This window comes from Amphiprion ocellaris, chromosome 21, assembly GCF_022539595.1.
Source record: "Amphiprion ocellaris isolate individual 3 ecotype Okinawa chromosome 21, ASM2253959v1, whole genome shotgun sequence".
Taxonomy (NCBI): domain Eukaryota; kingdom Metazoa; phylum Chordata; class Actinopteri; family Pomacentridae; genus Amphiprion; species Amphiprion ocellaris.
In genome coordinates this window covers 16,927,097-16,945,113 of record NC_072786.1, presented here as the reverse complement: position 1 = coordinate 16,945,113, position 18,017 = coordinate 16,927,097, and the positions used below count along the sequence as shown (strand labels likewise).

General features: G+C 39.9%; 1 protein-coding gene and 3 non-coding genes across 14 annotated transcripts in view; 1 reads left to right on the top strand and 3 right to left on the bottom strand.

Annotated features, from left to right (window-relative positions):
• Window positions 1-18,017, bottom strand: part of LOC111575146 (ELKS/Rab6-interacting/CAST family member 1-like) — a 196,946-nt gene that overhangs the window by 65,352 nt on the left and 113,577 nt on the right. For all 11 annotated transcript variants that reach the window (XR_008600184.1, XR_008600185.1, XR_008600186.1 and 8 more), the window contains one exon: window positions 9,843-9,990. Coding sequence is in view for 8 of the 11 variants with exons in the window: in XM_055006387.1 (XP_054862362.1) it covers window positions 9,843-9,990 (148 nt within the window). In the remaining 3 variants the exon portion in view is untranslated. The remainder of the gene's footprint in view (window positions 1-9,842; window positions 9,991-18,017) is intronic.
• Window positions 657-767, top strand: trnal-caa (transfer RNA leucine (anticodon CAA)). Its single transcript has 2 exons — window positions 657-694; window positions 722-767. It is a non-coding gene; the product is annotated as a tRNA-Leu (tRNA).
• On the bottom strand, window positions 957-1,029 carry trnak-cuu (transfer RNA lysine (anticodon CUU)). Its single transcript has one exon. It is a non-coding gene; the product is annotated as a tRNA-Lys (tRNA).
• On the bottom strand, window positions 1,540-1,612 carry trnak-cuu (transfer RNA lysine (anticodon CUU)). The gene has a single exon. It is a non-coding gene; the product is annotated as a tRNA-Lys (tRNA).

Here is an 18,017-nt window from a genome sequence, read left to right as displayed (position 1 = left end):
AAACTTTATGTGTATAACTAAATACAATGATATTAAATCAGATGCACAGTTATTAAGATGAAACTCCTCACACAACTTGGGTTTGAAGCCAAAATGAAAACAATCAGATTAAAGGCATCTGCTGTGTCTGAGTGACCCAACTCCACCCTTGCCTATTTGCAGCCTAAAACACATCGTTCACACCTACTTCATGTCGATTGTTGCTGATTTTTGAGCTCTTTGTAGCACTATTTTTGTGAACAACACAAAACAGCTCCACTATTGTCTATCTCCAATGTTCCAAAAGGTGAGTCATTATCTCTATTCTTATTAAAGAACAGGGTACATGTCTTAAAGAGGTTTTAGACAATGCAGTAGCCTTTTAAAGACAAATCTCTATGTTTACTAAATATGGCCAAGATTTTCTCTAACCATTTTCAAAAATTTGACAGTAGTGCCAGATCAAATGCAGGTAAAATTCAGATACCAACTCTACTTATGATTTTGTTTTCCTCTTGGTTATTCAAAGAAATGTTGCAGTTGTGTTACTGACGACATGTTCTGCCATCATTTTAATAAATAGAAAATGTGCAGCCGTTCAGGGTCATGCAGATACTAAGCTGATGATCATACACATGGTTTCATGAAACAACTTAGAATAAACGCAGTTGTTGCTAGTCAGGATGGCCGAGTGGTCTAAGGCGCCAGATTCAAGGATGGACTCCTTACTGAGCAAAGGGGCTTCTGGTCTCCAAATGGAGGCGTGGGTTCAAATCCTACTCCTGACAAGATTTGATTTTTCAGTTTTGAAAAGTAAGTTGAGCACACAATTGATTACCTATTTGTTAATGCGACTGCACTGGTGGCAGACTTTTATCACTATGGACTGTGAAAGCAGAGATGGTAACTGTACTGTGTACTGAAGAGAGACCTGCAGAACAACACATCACAAGGGGTTTACAGTCTAAAAGCTCATGCGCCCAACGTGGGGCTCGAACCCACGACCCTGAGATTAAGAGTCTCATGCTCTACCGACTGAGCTAGCCGGGCTTTTGTGCATAAGAAGAAAGGGATCCAACATGTGCATGTCCATTGGTATCTATACCTCAAATAAGCCGATTGGGTTCCCAACAAACGTGAAAGCAATTCATGTGCAGCCTACAACATATTGTGGAAGTTTCCCACTGGACAAAGTCAGAAAATTCAAAACAACAACCCCTGATTTCACAAACATGGACAAAATGGGAGACTGAAATGCCTTTTTGAGATATGTTCTGATTTAGAGAACATTTACCTCACATGACTGATCTCCTGTTTGCCCAATTTAAGTCTCAAAGCCACAATCCTGAGTTAGCTATCCAAGCAACATAAAACTAGAAAATAGTTCACATATAAAACTTACTAGCCCTTTGTCGAAAGACTAATAGCTCCTGTTCAAGGCAAACTTTGTGCAGGCCTGTGTTTGTTTTTGGATGTTGAATGCTGGAAAGTTCTTCATGACTACGAGCCTGACATAGGAGAAATGTAGTTGGGATTATATTTCACAGTCCAAAACAACTGCGCCCAACGTGGGGCTCGAACCCACGACCCTGAGATTAAGAGTCTCATGCTCTACCGACTGAGCTAGCCGGGCTAGATACCGCAACAACTGGGTAACTCTCAGTCACCTTACTCTATTACCCTCACTTTACTACATGTTTTCTCAGCAGTACCTTTGTATCTGTCTGTTGAATGATATATGTACTGTATTTTAAAAGACACATAATAAATGAAGAACATAACAAATTAGCTTAACTCAGAATTTAGAAAGAGACAGACTAGGGCACGGGGAAAAAAGAAACAACAAAGGAGGAGCGAGTTAAGAAGAAGATAAGCTGTGTCGAGAGGGTGCCTGATTTCTGATCTCTTTAGCATTTTCGTTCCAAAGCTTCCTACCCCTTCTGCAAGCACACTTTATCTGTCTTTGTCCCATCCCTTCTTTCTCCTCATCTTAAAGCTTTCTGGGTCTAAATAATCCCCAGTTCCTCCTCTTCCTTTCTTCCTGTCTTTATCCCTCAGCTATCTCATGCACAGTACTTTCAATGATTAAGTCTCTCTACCTAAGTACCAAACACTGCTCATTTGTCTCTCCTACTCCCTCTGTCTTTAATGATCTCAGCTTATTTTACATTGAATTTAAGTCTCTTCTATCTTTAACAGGCACAGTATTTTATTTCTTTCCTCACTCTCACTTCGTCTCCCCCTTGACCTTTGAGCTCCTTAACCTACCCTTGTATCTGTGACTAACTCTTTCTCCCCCTCCTCTCTGGAACGTCCTCATTTTTATATCGTTCCCTCTACACTCCTCTTCTCATTGCTTTATGTCTGATTCACTTTTGCTCTTTTAGTTAACTTTGTCCAAGTTTTTGACCATGTTTTTCCTTGATTGGTCCATCTGTTCTCCTTCTTGCCCTTTTCATTTCATACTGATTTCAACAATCTGAAATACACATACAACAATGGTTTGGACATGAATAGGAAAATGTCATGGACGCAAATACTCAAGCCAGATCACATCAACATTTAAAATGCTGAAATTCTGCAGTACATTTATGCAATGGTGGAGTAAATACCTTGTAAAAGTTTATGGTAAACTTAAACTTTGGAAAACTTTAGCCTTTTTCACATAATATTCTGCTATGTTTTTCTGTGTGTAAATTATGGAGACTGAATGTGGAGACGCTGTTGTACATTTAAGTTGGGAGCAGAAGCAATCACAAGCCGAGGATTTGACATGGGTGCATTTTGGGTTATTGCATTAGAAAAAGTGAATGTAAACAGCAAAATTTTGGAAAACAAAAACTGAGGTGCTCTTTGACTTTTTTGAAATAGGGTTCTGGTGCATTATGGGAGATGGAAACACCTTTTTTGAATACGCTCTGATGTGGCAAACATTTACACATGACTGATAAGCCGTTTCTGTGTCTTTGGTTGTCTTGAATATAATGAAAAACGGCCAATAGCAGCAGAAATGAAAGAAAATGTACAATTTTCCTGATTAAAAAACAATTCCTAAAGGCGTCTATCCATTTTCATCTTGTAGATGTTTAATATTTGGTTTACTTCTTCTTCTTCTTTGTAGTTGCTTAGATATTACAAATGTCTTCTTCTATTCTGTTCACTACAACCATGTATAACCTATACCACCACCTTCTGATGTCGTTACACAGCCTAGTTTATTCAGTACCAAACAATTAATAGAAACAAACCTGATTCAGTGTTTTTCCCTAAATTTCTGCAACACATTCAATTTTCACTTCAAATCTGCTTGATGTATATAAGGAAACATGGCTAAAAAGCTGAACTGGCATCTGTGTGACAGGTCAAACTAGACACCAATGCTGTTGTGTTACACATTTTACACAGCTTTTAATTCTGGAAAGCCAGCTTACTGCATGAAAGTACAAACTGATTTCTCAGTTTCTTTGGTTCAGTCTAAGGGCCAGTTCATGCTGTCCATGTCTGTGTGCACATGCTAACATGTATGCTGTTTTGTTTATACTGCACTTGGAATGATGGACAATGCTGAGAATAAAATGCCAGAAAACTTTAAATATTAATTTGAGACAAGAAGGAGGAGGTGGTGAAAAGACATAAGGAAAGAAGAGGCAGAAGAGGCGTCCTCATTTTCCTCTCTGGCCGTTCTTTACATTTTCCCTCTTTCTCTAATTGTCAGGAATGCTGACCTCAGCTCACTTGTTTCTGTGCCAGCTCTCTCTTTCTCACTTAATCTAATCATCACACCATTATTTCACTCCTCCTCCCTCATACTTCCCTTCTTCATCCCCCACCTCCGCTGTAACCCGCTGGCAATGGGCTGAATGAGAAACAAATGAACGTGGAGTGAAGTGAGGGAGGAACTGCTGAGTCATGCTTAGGAGTAAATTATTTCATTGTGATAAGGCTCTGGGGAGCATTAGATTAGATTATTGTTTCATCTTCCTCTCTAGTGGCGCAAGAGGAACCTATTGTAGATATCTGTGCAATTATCAGTAACGAAAAGTTGCTGAGTCATGATTGGATGAGAACTATTTCATCATGATAAGAAACTGGGTTTTCTACTTCTCTATCAAGTAAGGAAAATTGTTGATAAGTGGAAAATTATAAATGATAATGAAATGAGTTGGGCACTACAGGGAATTATTTCATTGTGATACGTCTCGGCGGAGTAATAAATTAGATTAGACCCACATTTTTCACTTGTCAGTAACAAGAGAGGTCAAGATGATTACAAACAATTAATGATGAACAGTTAAGTGCAGAAAGAGACACAAATTAATAAAATTCATACAACTGTAAACTCTGACTGAGGAAAAACAGGCAGAAATGATGTCATTCAAGATGTTTTTAGTTCACTGATGAATTAACAGAGATTTCTATAAAATTTTGAGACGTGTCTTAAAGTGACTGAAAGTGTTGACTTCACCATAGTCTGGAGATGTTTTAATACTGACACTGAACCATGTTTTGATTCCTTTTTTCCCTACTAGTGTAGTGTCCTGCATTTTCTGAGTTTCTTGTGTCTATTCGCTACAATGTAGGTCTGTTATAAGTTGGAGAAAGCCACTAAAGGCACTCCAAAGCACTAATATGAAAAGCCAGTCTTAAAAATGCCCATTTCAGAGCCACACAGGTGTGGAGCAAGGTCATAACCACACACATGCATCCCTAACCTGTAAAAGTTAAACACATGTGTGTCTTTGCAGGGACAGATGGTGGTATAATCCTCACCTTCCCCCTCTTCTTTCTCTCGTTCCATTTCATAAAATATTACAATCACTCTTTCTTCTCTTTGCTTTCACACGCTCCCTCCCCTTCTCTCTCTTTAGTCTCCATCTCTCCATAACGCTGCTGAAGAAAATAAAAGTTGGAGCGAAGAGGAAGGAGACTGTGAGAATGACAGAGGGAGAAGAGAGTGAAGAGAGCTGAGGTCACTCTGATCTATAGCCTCCTACAGCTGAGGGTTAAAGGCCAACATGCAGGAAACGCTTTCAGGGACACAGATATTCTTTAACATGCACAGGTGTGTTTTTATGTGTGTTGTATTAGCACTGCAAATACAAATCTTTTTTTCACTTGTATTCTGACGAAATGCAGTTGTCTTTGTCAGGTCATCAGTGCACAGTGAATAGACAAATAAGGTATTACTACACTGAAACAGTTTTTTTCTATAAAGTCGGATGCAAGATTTGACAAATGTGTTTAGATGTTTCAAAATGCAACCAATATTAAAGTCAGTCCTGACTGAAAAAGTAATTAACTGGGGGTAAATGGTGTTTACTTATCTACAAACAGCCTGACAATACTTTCACTTTGTCAAATTAACCCTCTGAACCCAAAAACCCACTGGTAGGGTTAAAAGGCATTTTATCTTTAAAAATGATCAACTTTATTTCAGCCATAAAACCAATTGTTGGATTTTCAACTTTCTGACAGTCCTTGAACTAATCACGTGTGATATGCTGTAAAAAAAATTTAATCGTATCTACGCTAAAATTAAGATTTTTCATCAAAATAATTATATTTCACGTGTCTCATTTGAAATCTCACCTAAAATAAACCATTTGCTCTGACCAGATTGTGTAAATAAACTAAAAACTCAGCAGCCACAAATGACAAAAATTCAAGCACGTTTTGGCTGAACTGCAGGTTGTGTTTACACAGAATACATATTAGACAAGTATGGAAATAAATCTAAAATGTAAGCAGTAAAATATCTCAAGTATATAGTCACCAACTGTGGGTATGTCGTCGTACACGTTAATGCTAGATTTATTTATTTTTTTGTAAATTAAATGTAATAAAGTAATTCAACTTTCGTTTTCTCTCTTTTATGATTCATGTAATTATAATTTTGTCATATTGCACAAAACACATTTCTAAGTCCTCTCGACTTCCTGCCATGGTTGTGCTGTTTTCATAGAGATGATGGCTTTATTTTGCAGTGATAAATGAGTCCACAGTAAGTAAAAATGTGTCAGGAGCAAATAAAAACACACAGAAATTGCTTGGGATTCAGAGGGGGAAAAGCAGACTTCTCTTTCCACTGCACTTGCAATAAGCAACACATTTATCATAATCAGTTTTTAGGCTGATTTACACAATTTAATGTGATCCTCTGAATTCAATCTGTTCTATAGCTTGGTGCGATAGCTGTGGGGCACAGGTTACCACAGCAACTGAACCCAAATTCAGACCAGACGCGAGGAAGCATTTAAGCGCTCCATCAAAAAACACCGACTCTGACCTCTGAATCAACCGATGAATGGTGGTCGCCATAAAACACTCCAGAGAAACTTCAAAAAACTCCGGTGTGGACTGTTTGTAACATAGAAATACGTGAAACCACATTAAAGACAATGCAAACATGGGGGAGTGAGTTTACTGCTTACTAAAACATGTACTTCATTACTGATTTACACTCACTAGTAATTTCACACTGCAACTTTCTCTGTCCATCTGTCTGGTAGATTATCAGCGACACTGAAGAATTTACTACACAAGTATCAGCTTACTTAATGGTAACGCTGCAAACACACACTCAGGAATACGTAGGAAGTCTCGACTGTGATCCATCACCGAGGGACTGAAAATTATGACACTACAGAGAGAACGGGAGAAAGAGATCACGAGTGCTGCAAAAACTGCACACACCCATTGCATGCACACACACATTCACTGGCAGCAGCAGACAGTAGAGTCTCTGTGTTGTCAGTAACCACCTTCGAGACCCCGAGGTGTCATAAATGACTTCAAATAGAACGGAGAGGGAGACGAGGAAGGAAGAGAGAGAAGAGTGATGCTTGTTACAGTGACTTCATTTGACACAGCTACTCTCTTCACTCTTAAACACCAATTCAAACACACTTCGGGCACACAGATTTTTCTTTTTCTTGCGTGTACAAACCCTATCTCACTGAATCCTTTTGAGCTTCTTCCATCCATTAAGTGGATTCTTGGCAATATTCAATAAATGGAAATATTTTTGCCACAAAAGCCTTGCTGCATTGTGTCTATTCAAGTGGTTTGAAGGATGAAAATTATATCACTACCTCTAAAAAGCAGTTTAGTTAAAATCCAGAGGAAAACTGAATATAAAGCTGTGCAATCTCTCCTTGGTTGTGATTTATTGTGTGTCATAACTGTGTCAGTGTGTTTGGCGTGCAATGTGTGCATGAGAGTGTTCATCACGCATGCAGAAATAAAAATATATGCAGCCGTGTGAGAACAGATTGCTCCATAAGCTGGAGTCTGCTAAAAGTTGGTAAGAGTACAAACTACTGTAAAATGCATATGTGAAAAATGAAAAGATCTGAGTAAACGATATGTCTGTAGGGTTCTTTTGCTCTGGTGTATTGGCAACTAATCAAGTATCCACTTAGTAAAATATTAGAGCGATTGTTTGAGATGGGGAAGGATAAACGGCTTAGAGAGTGTCAAAGAAAACAAAGACGAGAAAGGTGAAGAAAAACTGGAATCGATACAAAAATGTGGAAGCAAAGAGGGGAAGAAAGGGTTGCCCTGTAGACTAATTTCCCTTTTACTAAGCAGGTTAGTAACAGCAATACCACATTTGGACAGATGAAGAAGAAATCCACTGAAATCCCAGTAGGCTCATCCACTAAGGGGTTGGTTATTTCACTAGACCCACGAGAACCTTAACTGTGTGTGTGTCTCTGAGTGTGTGTGTGAATAGACCTCTGTGTGGAACCGCAGAGGCATTTGGTCATGTTTATATCCTTGTTTTTGGCCTGGCTCAGTGTGTACATATCGGTGTGTGTGTGTGTGTGTGCATGTGCATTAGTGTGCTAGGACTGGTCTATACATACCAGGGAAGTGACGCGTACGGTTTTGTGTGCGGGCAGAACATTTACATAAATACAAATTCATAAAAAAGTGTTGTCAGTTGAGATTTGTTGGAAATCAGGACTGTGTGTGTGTGTGTGAGTGTGTGTGTGTGTGTGTGTGTGTGTGTGTGTGTGTGTGTGTGTGTTTGTGTGTGTATATGTATGTGTTGAGTGTAGGAGTGGTAGGTTAATCCTAAATTTACCCTCCGTGGTTGGAGGGCTGTGGTCACATCTGGACTCGGTTTCTCTCTGCTTCTCTTGTTTTCTCTGCTCCGCTCATCACTGCCACCTCACCTGCGCTCCCATGTTTTTATTTACTCCTTTCCAATTTTGGTTCCTGCATTCCTCACTTCACCTCTATCTTCATTTTTTCTGTGTACATCACTTCACCACCTCCGCTGTCGATTGCCATCTCTGCTCCCTTTCGCTTATTTTTCCCCCTTTTCAGCAAATTACTGAAAGTCTCATATTTTCCCTGAATGTACACTGCCCATCCAAAAAAAAAGTCGCACACACTGATATTTTGTTGGACTGCCTTTAGCTTTGAGTACGGCACACATTCACTGTGGGATCATTTCGATAAGCTTCTGCAATGTCACAGCATCTATTTCTGTCCAGAGTTGGATTAATTTTCTACCAAGATCTTATATTGATGATGGGAGAGTCGAACTGCTACGCAAAGTCTTCTCCAGCACATCCCAAAGATTCTCAGTGGGGCTGAGGTCTGGACTCTGTGGAGGCCAATCCATGTGTGAAAATGATGTCTAATGCTCCCTGAACCACTCCCTTCGCATTGTGCATGTTAAAATGCTCTTACTTTTACTATTAAACATTCTACTGTTGAGTTCTTATGATATGATTTCACCAAATGTTTCAGTGATCTCCGATCACGATCATCTAAGAGTTTGTTCCGACCACAAATCTTCCTCGAAGATGATGGTTCACTACTATTCTTCCAGGTTTTAATAATGCGTTAGACGGCTCTTAACCCAGTTTTAGTAGTTTCATAAAGCTCTTTGCTGTTTTCTTTGCTTGATGCATGCCACTAATTTGACCTTTCTGAGACAGATCAACATCCTTTCCATGACCATGGGATATGTCTTCCAACATGGTTGTTTAAGAAATGAGAAGCTCCTCACTGCATCAGCTAGGGTTAAATAAGTTGTTGCAGCTGAAACATATTCATCACTGCAGTAATTATCCAGTGGAAGGCTCTTACCTATTTGCTTAATTAAATCCAGGTGGCGACTTTTTTTCTGGACAGGCAGTGTATCTTTCAAATTTTCTGCTCAGAACACTGCAAAGATAGTTTGTTTCACCGTGACTGTATAACTTCTGGTTTTAGTACTATTAAGTACTGTTCTAAATGAGCTTTGAGTCTCTATAGCTTTAAGTACAGCTAAGCTGCTGCCGCCCACACCCCCTTCAGGAAGAAGACTCTCTCTGCATCTGTGATTGACAGAGTGGAGCAACACAGGTGACTGCACAGTAGTTGACACAGATGTGAATGAGTGTGAGAGATCAGGGCTTTCTATCACAACTATCTTACTTTCTGAGTGATCATTTTCTGATGAAATATCACTCGCTTGTAAGACAATGTTGTGGTTGTAGTCTCTAAAGTGCTATAACAGTTCTGTTGTCTGACAACAGAAACTAAAAATTATGTAGATAAGAACAGCTTTATTGGGAATTCTGCTGAATTTAAATGTAGTACATGTGAGCACAGACAGCAGGAGAGAAGTAAACATACAAACAGAAATGCCGACTGAGTTTAGGTTGTGGGGACACAACAATCCTCACAGTCCTTGTTTAAAAATGTCTAACTGTCCTTTTAGCTTTTACTTTACACCTTAAAGTTTTTATCAACCACAAAACACACACAAAATGGATTTTCACTATATTGGACCTTTAAATAACTGATGAGGAAGCTGTCCTGGTGCTCCCTTGGATGTTAATGTTTTAGTCTTGGATTGTTACCTGTTGTTTAAGCTGCTGAACCAGACTATCCTTCTCCCTTTTCAGAGCTGCCACCTCTTCCTGGGTTTTCTTCTTCTTGGACGAGGAGAGCTCTAGTAGGGCGATGTTGGCATCTTTCTCACTTATTGCTGCCAGCAGTGCTTCTTGCCTGCACAGAAAACAACCACGAATATCAAAATAAATCGCTTTACTTAGCAATACTTCCATTATTTTTAACTTAATTGATTTCATCGAAATGATGTTCTACCAAAAGATGCCAAAAACCACAGTTGCATTTTTTAATGCAATACAATCTTGGCAAGCTAATTGTTTCAACTGTATTTTCCCAAAATTTAAGGATTTGACTCATACTGCTTTGAGAGTTGTGGCTCTCAAACTATGAAACTGTGGAACCACTCACTCGTAGAAATGGACCTTCAGATGGAGGTGAATAGAATAATGCGTGTGGTGCTCACACTAGTCGAGAATGACATTTAAATAAGTCAACATGAACACTTCTTTCCAGAATTTGAAAATATCCGTGGATTACGCAGAGTAAGTGGGACACACAATGCTCTTGCAAATATCATATTATAACTTTAGGCAAATCGTAGACATAATTCCAGTCCTTTCCCTTGCTTTTGGGTGGATGCAAAACTTATGATAATGGATTGTCTTAAAATCTGACCAAATAAAATCATAACTCTGTGTATGGCTAAATATCAGTTTTAAAGAGCCAACCCTTTAATTCCCTGGTCTGTCAACAACCAGAGGGAACACCTCTTAATTGGTGCACCACATTCTGATTTAAGGGGATAAAATTGGTTTAGTTTTACATAAAACCACGGGGCTCCCTTATGGTGAGAATGATACACAGCATGTAATCAAGATGTTCCCGGTATGATTATAGTGCTGACTTTTAACACATTTCTCTCCATTTGTCTCTTATCTCTCTACTACCAAAGGGGTTGGGGGTGGGAGGGGTAGGGTGGGGGTGGGGGTGGGGGTAAAAATGATCTCAGATTTGTAAAAGGGCAAGTGCTTTACACTTTCTGTAGCAATGATTACACAATGACAAGATACATGACAGTAATGAAAACCTTTGCTAATGCAAATACTTATTCCCTTCAGCTACAAGGTAGGAGCCAGAAGGGAGTCAATGTATTGCTCATGGCTACTTCAGCTGAATTTATATTGTCAAATTGGTGACTTAAAGCTACTAATTTGGTGTTAAATAAACAAGTTATAAGCAAATTGTCTTCATAATGTCATTATGTCACTACACAAATGTATACGTGCTTCTCGCTTGCTGTTTCTATCCAACTTTCTAGCTTCTGACTCAAGACATCTTGTTTTTGTCTATGTTCCCCTGCCTGGATAGTCAGGCTGATAGACAGATTGCATTCCATGTGGCTGAGAGGCAACAAGCCGCATCCTATTCATCCCATCAGCCACAGATCTAGCAGAGATGCTTCCAAGGACACCCAAGGCTGGGAATTCTCAGAATGACCTCTACTTTCAGTGGAAATTGAAATTGCTGCAGTTTTTCACAAACCCACAAGGCTCAATGATGGGCCACAAACAAACACACATGCACATAAACACAAACAAAAATGCAAACTTACAATATAAAAAATGAATATATTTGCACCTTGTCCATCCTTCTGACTCCTACTTCACATTGAGCATTTTTTTGCAACTGGGTAAAATATTAACTATGACTTTCATAAAGGCAAAACTTCAGTTTCTAGGTCAAAATGTTAAAGTAAACTAAAAAGAGATACCTAGAAGGATCTTAGAAGGTTTTCTAAACACAACATCCCAGTGCATTTGAGATCAAGCAATACTGAGACAAAACATGATTCACTCTACGGATAAAACCTCCACACACTAGCTGAGTATTATGCAGCCCACTGCAGTTATGAGTGCACAGACCTATACATAGGTAGACTAAACATGTGCATGACTTAACACAGCAAAGCCAGCTCCTCAGAGAGTCAGCTGTCCACCTGCGTCTAAAGGATGAGGGATACTCCTTCGAGGACAACAACACTCTGGGCAGAGAAGACAGACAGTTTGAGAAAGGACTGAAGACAGCCATCTGTGTTAAACCGGATCAGCCATCTCTAAACAGAGAAGGAGGTCTATGACAACACGTATCGGGTGCTTTTAATAAGGTCTTGAGATGCTTCGCCAGAAAATTTCACCACTATCAACACTTTGAATCATCCTTGATCAGGCAGTTTCAAAACCATTAACACCTTGAGCCATGTGAGTCTTGAGCCATTAATGGGCCGTTAGCCATAAGGTTAAGGAGCAATACTTAGGGATGTCCTGACCCTGATCCAAGGATCATAACTAGGGTTGACCATTTGTAATTCATTGGTATCAGCATGAAGCTAAGCCCAATTCTTTGTTTGCATCCAATGTCACACAGGCACACAAAACAAGCAACAAAAACCAGCTTATATGTCACAGTGCTGTTTTAATTTTTGCAAGGTTGACTTAACACTTGTGCATTGATCACAGGTCATTAAGACTCAGATAAGACTTGATAAGACTGTCATGGTGCTCTTTTACTAGCTAAATTCCACAATGGTCTTACCTTGCCAACATGGAAGTGCCTACCTACGGCATAAAAAGCAAGAGACACCACCTGGTGTTGCAACCAGGTGCTACAGCTAATTTGCTATAGCTGAAGTGTGTATTATCTAAGAAAATGGTATTGGCAGACACTAAAAATAAAATGCCTCAGATTGAATGACAAGTCATAAAAACGTAAATGGGACATCCACAGTGACAATAAACCTCCCTGTCAGTCAGTTAGAACTGAAGAAGCGCCTTGGATTAGAGGTAAAATGTCTTCAAGAAGGGCTGCACACTTGGTGGCTAGCACTTGCGCCATGCAGCTAGAAGATCCCCGGTTTGAGGGATCTTTCTGCATGGAGTTTGCATGTACTCCCTGTACATGCATGGGTTTTCTCCAGGTACTCCAGCTTCCTCCCACAGTCCAAAACCATGCTGAGGTTAACTGGTAACTCTACATTGTCCTTAGGTGTGAATACGAGTGTGACTGTTTGTCTCTATATGTAGCCCTGCGATAGACTTGTGACCTGTCCAGTGTGTCCCCTGCCTTCACTCTAAGTAAGTTGGGATAGGCTCCAGCACCCCCACGGCCCTAATGAGGATTAAGTGGTGTATAGATAATGGATGGATGGATGAATGTCTTCAAGAACCAAAAAGAGAAGTCCTGTTGCCTTCTGCTGAAACTAAGGATTACCGTGACATAGATGACAAACAAGATACACCAATGAGCTACAACGCTCTGACCATTTGCAGAAACAGCAAATGATGTATACTGTTTTAAAACAACAGCGTCAACGAAAGTTGGCTCTCATAATCAACATGTTGGCTGTGGGAGAAATGGGAGAAATTTGGAGATGCTTCAACCCAGTCATCTGGTCTGAAGAATCTTCAAAATGCTAAGCCTTGGGGGTGTTATTGGTCACAAGTTTTGAGTACCTACTGACAGTGATCTGAGGATGAACCAACAAAGGGGTGTTATGGGGAGGTGCTGGAATAAGTCTGGAACAAGAAGCTCCAGTTTGTGCCAGATACCACAAGGCACCTTCGGGGGTCTGAAAGAGTCCATCCCTTGATGTGTGAAGGCTTCTTGAAAGAATGACAAGGATCAAAACATATTTGGCAGGGGTGGTCAGGGGTGTCTTAGCTCATTATTATACAAACATACACACACACAGACATACAATTATCCAGATGCAGCCAGAATTCCACACTGATGCAGACAGAGGTATGTTTCATTTACATTTTTTACATTCCATTCATCTTCACATTTCTTCTTTACTCAGCACACAATTACATTCTTGTCTCTCCCTGACTACACACACACACACACACACACACACACACACACACACACACACACACACACACACACACACACACATGCACGCACATGCACACATACACACACAGATACAGCGGTACAGCAAGGAATGCAGTGATGAGAGCGTCTAAATGAAGACAGATTATATGTTTGGACTGTGTGAAGACCCACAGATTCTTTGGTCAACCTCACTGACCAATCTGTCAGTGTACAAATGTCCCATCATGCATCTGAACTGCAGCAAACCTGTCAGGAGTAGCACCTGAATGAGCAAAATGGTCACTGTCAGACATCTTCAAGATTTATCAGTGGAAGACATTTATAAATATAGGTGAAATATTTTGAGATATAAAGATATCTTGATGTAACACATTTCATCTTTACATTACTCTTATGATAGATAGTGATATATGTTGAAAAATAGCACACAAAAGACAAATTGGACTAAAATACATTCAAATCATTGTTTGGAGGATTGAAGTATTGAAGTGAATTTGTATCACTTGAAATTTTCTGATACAATATGATACCTCAGATTTGTCTAATAGCAAAACAATGTGTGTATTGATAACTTACTGAATACAGAGTAGAAATATTTCACCAAACCTCTTTTCTACTAAGCAAAATAAGCCAAACTTGTAAAATGTATTCGTATTGAATTTACTCTTAAAGCAGCCATAAGAATCTTTAAAATCTGTCATTAACAAAATTGTTATTTAAATTAGGGAATAATTAAACAAAAAAATATTAAGAATCTGACCAGAATTCAATGAAATTTTTGAGGATGTGATAAGCAGTGAATTTTGGGCGGTACACACAAAAACAGGCTAATTTATGCTAAAATCAACAGTCTTTAACAATCAGAAGAAGTGTCTTTTACAGATTAAACACATAGAGCTCTTATGTAAATAGCTCCTAGTTATTAGTAGGGATCTGTGTGTTGATTAGTTACATACTTTTTTAACAAACATGAGCACATTGACTTCACTGATTTCCTGCAGGCACTGGAACGGTGTCACCATCTTTCCGAATTCTTTTGTGACACAAACACAGGTACACACACTCTGACTCACATATGTAGAGAGGCTAATGGAACATTACTCTTGTTAAAGCTAACAGTGCGTCTAGTTTTATACCATATCTGAGAGTTACCTGCCAGCACAAGCGGCTTATAAACCCCTGGTGATAAAATGATATTTATTCCAGATGCATTCGTCTCATTCTGGGCCTCTCTATGACTCTGCCTTCATCTCTGTCTGAGAGTGCTCTCTGCTTGGCCCTCTCAGCTTGCAAAGCTAAACATATGCTTATGACAAGTGCAGGTTGTGGCTACTGCCGTTGCTGTGTAATCATTAAAAAAAACAGTTTCAAGTGCAGCACTCTTTTGCTAAATCTTTAGAAAACTCTACTGTCAGAGGGCACTTAAAAACATAGTGAGCTCTCAGCATTGCTGGCAATGTGTCCTTATCGTTGAGAATAACAGAAAATGGAGCCAGCACAGAGAGGAGAAACGGCTCCCAGTGGATATGCAGCCTTAGATCTGTAACTCGCCTTTCAAGTCTTTCCTTTCAGCAGCAATATGAGGAACAAAGCAGGATAAAGGAAGGTCTGCTAACAGTAACTGAAGAATAATATGTTGTTAGAGAGGTTAGCTCTCTCATACTTTCTTATTTTGGCAACATCTTTTTCGTAAAGGCTGTGATAATTTTGCACAGAACATCCTTGAGACTACTTCTCTCTGTGTGCAGTGGTGTGTTTCTACATATCTGTCTCAGGATTTTGTGTTGATAAAGTTAGATGTCACTCTGTTTTCTGTAACTGCTGCTATGTTGCACTGAAACACATCTTTGACACTTGGCACAGTTGAAGTAGAACGGTGGAAAATGCAGTATTACCCAGCAAAAAGTTGAGCCTGGATCAACATTTGTCACAGGCAAGTGCACTGCCATCATCAAGGAACATGCTGAACTGGCAAGTCAAGAACACACGAGGCCAGATTCCAGATTATTTCGTAATGTGAATGCAGCAGGTTTACCGTTTACCTCACAACAAGTGAGAAAGGGGATAAAATGACCGCTGCTGTGATAAGTTTCCAGAGCTGTAAAATCCTTTAAAATCCTGTTGAATGGGGATTATTAACTTCTGCAAAGTGTTTTGACATCTGATAAGCCTGTAAATTCATGCCCGGACTGTATTCCTTCCCCTCAAAACCCTATTACCATACAAGAGCTTTGAAATTTGACAGCTCTGCAAAACCCCTTATTACCATTAATGGCAAAAATGTATTTTTCTGCAATATTTTCCCATGGCAACTGGGAAAGGGGAACTGGTTAGAGAAAGCTGATGGTTATGGGAAGGGAAAAGATTGTGGTTACAGTAATAAAAGTGAAAATTAAACTATAATCCCCAAGATGAAACTGCACCCGACACCTCGCTAAACAGGGCAAAGTGCCGTTTGCTCATGTTGCCTGGTGCTTCATGTAAATTGTTAGGGAATTGTGCATTACCGGTTTGATTTCCAGGCATACTGGGCTGCTGCTGAAAATGTAAAATCACTTTCTGTGCACTGACTTTCCCGAGTGTTTAGAAAAAACTGGCAAGAAGCTGCGAAACGTTTCCTACAGGCGGTAAAGCCAGTGTGCAGTAAAGCAGTCAGGTATTTATATGACTATTTCACAGGTTATTCACAATTTTACAAGTTTCCATTTACATTTATGCTCTCATCCCACTTCCAGCTCCTATCTCACCTTTTCTCTATCACCCACTCTGCCTTTCTCATCTCATTCTCTCCACTTTCCCTCCTTGTCCTTTGCCACTCGTTCTATCTCTCCACCTCTCCGTCTGCACAGAAGATGGGAGGAATTCTTTCCGTCGTTCGGCAGTCGTGTGCCATGATGTCATCGCCGTGGCGACAAGGCAGACAGTAAGCAGATATACACAAACGCACCAGGCAGCTGACCCCAACCCCCAACACACACACACACACACGGGGGCTCTCTCCTTCCTAAAACCACTTAAGGCCCCTCACTTTATCAGAAACACTAATGCCTGGTTTTAGATCACTCGCATATTTCTTGCACACACACCGAAGTGGCCTCCCGTGTGCTGCATTATCTCCTTCATGCACTTTTCTTGCAATCTTCTGTGTGTTCATGTGACGGCTGTGCTTATAAGGACGTAGTTATGTGTACTTTGTGCGTGCGCGCATGTTCACGGCTTGTCTGTGAGCATTCAAGGCTTTATTGTGTGCATTCGTGTGTGTCCTGGTGTGTGTGTAAAGTAGATTCAGTCCGGTGTGACATTGGCCAGTCTCAGTCTAAGACAAACACAGAGCTATTTTAGAAATAATCCCCTTTCTCTGCTCTCTGTTTCTGACTGAACAAAACAGCTCTCCATTGTTTTCTGTGACACTGTCTGCTCTGGTTACACAGGAGGACGCCAGAGTTTACTGTTTAACCCCTGTAGTACGTGGTGCGTGTCAAGCTCGACCTCATTTCTGTGAAGGGAGGCTTTCCTCCACATGCAGGGAGCCGTAGTCAAGGCTGTTTAATGATACCTAGAATTCGAGAAACGTTTTTTGCTAAAAACTTACTCCGCCCTCACTGACCAATGTTGAGAAATGAGGGAGTTTTGAGGGAATCGAAATCAGCAAATTTACTCAGCTGACGACAGGGGATTTAGAAAAATGTGCTAATTATACACCATAATCACTATAACCATCAGTGCTATGTGCTTTGATTTTCTTTAAACAAAAGCAGACTAAATGAGTTTCAAAAACAGAAGAACAAAACAAATCAAGTCTATTCCAGTCCCCACAAACTCAGATGAACCTTTGTAATTGTTGAAATTATGCAGCAGCTAAAGGACACTGGGTTCGCCCTGCATTGTGCTGTCAGACACAGCACAGCACTTCAGAGCTGCTTCATTGGAAGATGACAGAAATGACAATTTGTGAGAAATCACAAACAAAATAAATTATTAGCTTTAATATTAGTGGCAGTCAGCACCTAAATTTCCTAAACACAGCAACACTGGTTTGACAGAGTGGGAGTAATCTGCGGATCATTCCATGAAAACTCAATCAGGGTCTCCAGCCTGAGCCCCACACAATCAGCTGATTTTGCACAATAACTTTGCTATATTTAATGAAGCCATGCAAAATGTTTCAGATTTATACTATGAATATTTTATGAGTTACAAAAGGGGTTCACTGAGGTGGGTAGAAATGTCCTGCTTCTCAATTTGCTTTTTTGGGTCATCATAACTTCATAAGGATACATGAAATATGT